This window comes from Fukomys damarensis, unplaced genomic scaffold (genome assembly GCF_012274545.1).
Source record: "Fukomys damarensis isolate Sample0158 unplaced genomic scaffold, DMR_v1.0_HiC HiC_scaffold_19, whole genome shotgun sequence".
In the NCBI taxonomy this organism is placed as follows: Eukaryota; Metazoa; Chordata; class Mammalia; order Rodentia; family Bathyergidae; genus Fukomys; species Fukomys damarensis.
In genome coordinates this window covers 8,841,175-8,846,859 of record NW_022900931.1, presented here as the reverse complement: position 1 = coordinate 8,846,859, position 5,685 = coordinate 8,841,175, and the positions used below count along the sequence as shown (strand labels likewise).

Here is a 5,685-nt window from a genome sequence, read left to right as displayed (position 1 = left end):
CTTTTTTTTTTTTTTTTTTTTTTTTTTTTTTTAGTATATGTGCTGCTGAAGTGAGCACTTGTACCTTTGTCTTTGAAGGTAGTTCCAGATGATGGTTAAAAAACCAAGATTTTAGAGTCACATTACATAAGCTCAAACTGTACCTCTAATAATTGTTAATTGTATGAGGTGGAGTAAACTACTAAATCTTGCTGTACTTCAGCTTCCTCTTTTGAGTCAAATGGGGATAATAACAGTGTTTCTTTTATAGGGTAGCCATGAAGATTAAATGAAATATATTATTTTTTTCAGCTTTAATTGAGTTTATTGGTACATTTTAGGGATACAGTACAGTTACATTCATTGTTGGGATCTTGTACCTCTACATGACAAGTCTTGATTCTCATTTTTTCCCCTTACCCCTGCCCTCCCTTCACCCGCTCCTCCCCTCCCCATTTACAAACACTTTATTTTCATCTTTTCATTATCTTGAAATATATTATTTATGGCATAATATTTCAGTTGATTCCATTCAATAGCATCATTATTTTTCCAGCTCTAGAAGTTTTAAGGAGCACAGAAATTCAAGTTTTCATTATTCATGTGACAAATTTTTACATAACTGATATATTCTTTATTTGGTGAATTAATAAGCTACAACTGATGCAATGATGGAATTAATTCAAATGGACCATGATGTAGTTGAATGTGTTTTCCTCTTTGTTGTTTCATATTATGACAGTTTCTCAAACTTTGTAGAGCTTGGGGGAGGAAGCAGCAAGCTCAGGCCCAACTATAGCTAAGGAAGGGTGAGACTCTGACTGCAGTTCAGGATGCTTGTAAAAAAAAGAGGAGTGTTTTCTTTAATAATAAGATTTACTTTCCAAAAGAAAAGGCTAATGCCTCAGAGATAAAACAAAGCAGTCTCCCGATCTCTGTGTACTGCTCCAGGTCTTCTTAGGTCAGCCTGGCAGCTGCAGACTTGACCTGCATATAAGCTAAAGTAACTGGAGTATTTCAGCTAGATCCTCTCTGAGTTTAGGACCACACTGCCCCTTTTGCCACACTCTCCAGCCACTTCTGAAGAAGGAAACCAAAGGTAAAGAGAGCTTTCAGACTCACTGGGAATGAGATGTACACCTAGGAATGGAGAAATGAAGAGGCCTGATCCACAGACAGGGGACTTGGTGACACTTTTCTGTACACTGCTTTTTCCAGAGCTGGTACCTCTAAGGTCCCTAAAAGCTAGGGTCTAAAGCATATATGTTTCTGCCTAGCAGCCTGGCAGCTGCACAAGCTTCTCAGTTTGTGGGCCCAGCTAGGGGTTACTTTTGTTCAAGTACTCAGTGAGCACATCTGAAGTCATATCTATGTCAACTGCACACACGTGGACCCAACCCTGCTAGTCTTTTTCTAACCCAATGCTCCTCAACAATTGGCTTCTTCCAGGAGAGAACAACTTATTTGGTACCAAGTGCTTTTACAGCATCCTTAGGTATACTGGAGGGCACATGACAAAAACAAGGAGGAGAAAGGTAAAACAAACAAATAGAAGAAAAGGCAGAGAAACAGAAAGACAGATGGAATAATATAAAAGGAAATAAAAATAAAATTTTTGGTAAAAAATAAGTAATTTACACCTACCTCAATCTTCCAAAAACTGACTGGTTACTTTGAAACTAAAGTGATAAAAAGTTAACATGGGGAGTATAATATATTGTGATCTGTAAGAACAGAGTTGCCACAATAGTTTCTAATGTTCATAATGAGAAACATTACAGAGACTCATAGAAGCTCTTCACAACTAAAACAGCAAAGAACAGATTTTGCTTACAATAAGTTTGTTGGCTGCCTCTTTAATCTTGTCCACTTTGGCTTCTGAGAGCCCTTTGACATTGCACAGGGCTCTTCTTGTAGTCATCTGTATCCCTTTGATGGTACAGATTCCTACTGACTTCAGCTTTTTAATGTCAGCCACGTTCTGTAAATAAAAGAATGAGCACAGCAGATTGATAAAATGCCATCCTGAAAGGTTCCCATACTATGTCATGTGCTTTCCTGTCCATCTCCATCCATCATGATGCCAATTTTATACAAGCAACCAGGTGGAACCCACCCACCATGGAGCCAAATGTTCTGGAAATGTCTGAGTAGAACATACCCAGCAGGTTGCCAAATGTTCTGGAACTGCCCTGATTTCCCAAGATTTTTAGTGAGAGACCATGGCAATGTAACAAGGAATTCATCAGAAAAGTTGGATTGGTGGAAAAGCTAACACATTTATCACACATCCACCCCCTCAGTTCAGCTCCTTCCTTCTACAGAACTTCATTACCAGTAATTCTAAAATTTTAAAAGTTGTTTTGCTTCTGTCCCTGGAAGATGCAAGGAACCACATCACCAAAAGACTGGTATTTTTTATTGCTTCTATTTCTTAAACCAGTAGAAAGAGTTTATGAGGGCAGTGCATACCTGTAATCCCAGCATTTGGGAGGCTGAGGTAGAAGGACCACCATGAGTTTGAGGCCAGCAAGGACTACATAAGTTCAAGGCCAGCCTGAATTACATAGCAAGACTGTCTCTAAATGAATAAATGAATGAATGACTGATAAAGCAGGTATATTCTGGCTTGGATGAAGTCTCTTTTGTCATAACCCTCGCTGTGACCCAAATTGAGGGGATCCACTTGGTCTTGCTGCCACCAGGACCACATGTTCATCAGCAAGTTCCCCAAGAGTTTGTGCTCTGTGCAATCCTGAATGTGTCTGCCTCTTTTCTTCCATCTCAGGCCCCAGTGAAGCCAAATCTCATACAATGGGACAAGGTTTTTCTGGAACACCAAGGATATTGTTAACCACCCCACAATGCACAGGACAGACCCCCACACAAATTATTTAGGTTTAAGGAAGGCTGATACTGAGAAATTTAGGAATTGAACAACTTAGCACATATTGAAAAACTACTTACAATTCCATGTTTCTGTAACAGGTCAATGTCTTGAAAGAGAGCTTCCTAAAAGAGATGAAACAGAAAAATGAACCTTTGATTCTTCATATTCAAACATTTCATAATTTTTAAAGAGTTAATTCAATACTGCAAGTCATGCTTCAAACTCTACTTCTCTAGGCAGACTGAGGTAGGAGCAATTTTTGGTTTTCACAATGTTATATATTTATAAGAAGCACCAACATTCAAAGGTCTGGGAAGCCAATTATCTTTGCTTTGGGTTCCTAAATCTTTAAAAGTTTTATCCAAAACAGTAGAACAACATTTGAACTATTTAAAATGTTTTCTCAATTTTCCCATCTGCCACATCTCGATCTGAACAACACCAGCCTGTTGTTCAATACTAGTCTGTATAGGTATCAATATGGCCATACCAGTTATATTATTAAAATACTTTTCTACCAGGCCCGGGTGTAGCTCAGTGATGGAGTGCTTGCCTAGCATTCATGAAGCCCTCCTAGAAATTTTTATACCAGTTGCTATGTAGCTAATCTTAGCATCTGTTGCCAAATAAATCATTACATATTTGTAAATTATGCCTTATTTCTACTTCCAGCTTCTAGAAATAGTATTTAACAGACAAAGAATTTGATTTTTATGGAATGACTGAATGTCTACATATCTTTTTTGTTTGTTTTTGTATGGGGGGGTGTTGAACTTGGGACCTTGCGCTTGCGAGGCAGGCGAAGGAACCACTGAGCTAAATCCCTGGCTGTCTACATATCTTTCAACATTCTAGTCTTACCTCTTCATCTTGGAATCCTGATTCTTCCTGCACAACTTGATCTTCCTTCATCCTGAAAGGGGAGCAGCAGAAAAATAACCAATTCTGGGAAAATAAGAAATATTTAAGAAGCAGTTATCCTTCATATAGTAAGACTTTTTTTTGCCTAGAGGCCTCATTTCAAAGTCACCAAAAAGCAGAGGACAATAAAAGGAACACTGTTAAGAAAGATTAGGCTGATCCATCTCTCTGCTGGGATTGTGACATCTTGTGTGTGTGTGTGTGTGTGTGTGTGTGTGTGTGTGTGTGTGTGTAGAGTGGAAGTCTGGGAAGTTGTTTCTTCCCTTTCCTCACTTTTATCATCTTTTGATATCCTACTACAGTTAATCATGACTATAATCTTTATTCTTTCCTTGTACTGTTACTTAGAATTATATATTGCTATTAAATATTGCCGTTATGTTTATGTTTAACACCTTAAGAATCCCGTCACTTTTGTGGGGGCGTTACAGGGGATTGAACTTGGAACCGTGAGCTTATGAGGCAGGTGGTAGAACCACTGTGCTAAATCCCTGGCTTTGACACTGTGTTATTCTTCCTGTATTCTGCAGGGCATCTCAAACTTAGTTCACCCTCAATAAACAGGTTTTATCTTTCTGCTTGCTGATTATCTGTGGGTGCTCTGGTAACATGGAAATATCGTTGTATCATAAAACAGTAGTTATACTTTGTTCCACATATTTATGCCAAAGCGAGCACTAGTTTCATGCTTTTGTAAAAATATGGTGGATACCCAACAGTATAAGATTAGGCATGGCAGGCAGTTAAATAATCCTTAACACTGTAGAAAAAAATTTAAAAAAAAAATCTTTGGACTGAGTCTCAGGAAACTACATTCATTATAATGAAATGTGGCCCACATAACCATTCTTCTTGGTCAATTCCATTCCCTTATTTAATACCAAAGTCAGGGGTTGGAGCCCATCCCAGAGGAACAGGAACTAAGGAAGCAGAGTCGGGGGCAAGCGAGAAGACCACGTGAGCGGCCTTCTGCGCTTCCATCCCTCAGATAGCTCAGTGGGTGACGCCCAAGGAGGACAAGCACCCACCCCTCCGGCCCCGCAGGTCAGGTCAGCGCACTTTCCCACCCGAGGACGCTGAGGAGGCCTCTAACACTTAAGTCCCAGTTGATTTAAATGAGGCTGGAAACACCTCAAGATACAGTCAGGGGAGTTGGGGGGGTGGCGCGGCCGGAGCTCACGAAGTCCCCAGCCCGGGCCACCGGCGACGACCACCGCGAAGGTGAGAAGACGGAGCGCATGGTCTCCATGCCTGCCTCACCTCAGGTTCTTCCGCGCTCCTTTTGTCTACCCGCAACCCACACTCTTCCCGAGATTCTCAAGGTGAGCCCTTTACGTCCCTTGCCCCCCACTCTCCACTCCCCGCCAGGGCTTTTAGGTCCTCAGGATTCTAAATCTGACAGGAACGCCGGGCGGAGTACCCACGCTTCGCGTCGGGGACTAAGGCTTTGAGGCCCAAGAGAACTGACCCCGCGGCGCGCGCCCGAGTGGGCGGGGCGAGGGCTGAGGGGCGGGGCTCTGTCTGCCTTGGGCGTGTCTGAGGGCGGGGCCTGGTGGGAGGGGAGGAGGGGCGCGTTCCAGGGTGGAGGATTCAGGGGTGCTGCGGAGTAAGGATGCCGACGATGCTGTTGTCGGAGAGGACTCAGACGGAGCTCGGTGGTGCTGAGGGGAGGAGGCTGATCAGGGCTAGAGGTGACCTTGCAGATACCCTGGGCAAGATTAGAAGGTCCAGTATGGGGTCTCCCCTCCACCCGGCCAGGCCCTTTCCACCCAGTCCAAGCTTTCTGTGTCTAGCTTCCTACCTCCGTGTTCCTAATTTCCTCTGTTCTCGGTGACTTTCTTCCCCTTTGCTGTCTCCTGTCTCTGACTGAAACACCAAAGGCCCATTCCGAGAGG

General features: G+C 42.4%; 1 protein-coding gene across 2 annotated transcripts in view; it reads right to left on the bottom strand.

Annotated features, from left to right (window-relative positions):
* Dmc1 (DNA meiotic recombinase 1) overlaps positions 1-5,277 on the bottom strand; it is a 35,351-nt gene extending 30,074 nt beyond the window's left edge. The window contains exons 1-4 of one of the 2 annotated variants that reach the window (XM_010612907.2): positions 5,051-5,277; positions 3,731-3,814; positions 2,947-2,991; positions 1,814-1,960 (exon numbers count right to left, since the gene is read on the bottom strand). In XM_010612907.2, coding sequence (XP_010611209.1) covers positions 1,814-1,960; positions 2,947-2,991; positions 3,731-3,781 — 243 coding nt within the window. In that variant the 5' untranslated portion in view covers positions 3,782-3,814; positions 5,051-5,277. The remainder of the gene's footprint in view (positions 1-1,813; positions 1,961-2,946; positions 2,992-3,730; positions 3,815-5,050) is intronic. The other variant, XM_010612913.2, reaches the window with a different exon arrangement.
* Between the last annotated feature and the right edge of the window lie 408 nt (positions 5,278-5,685).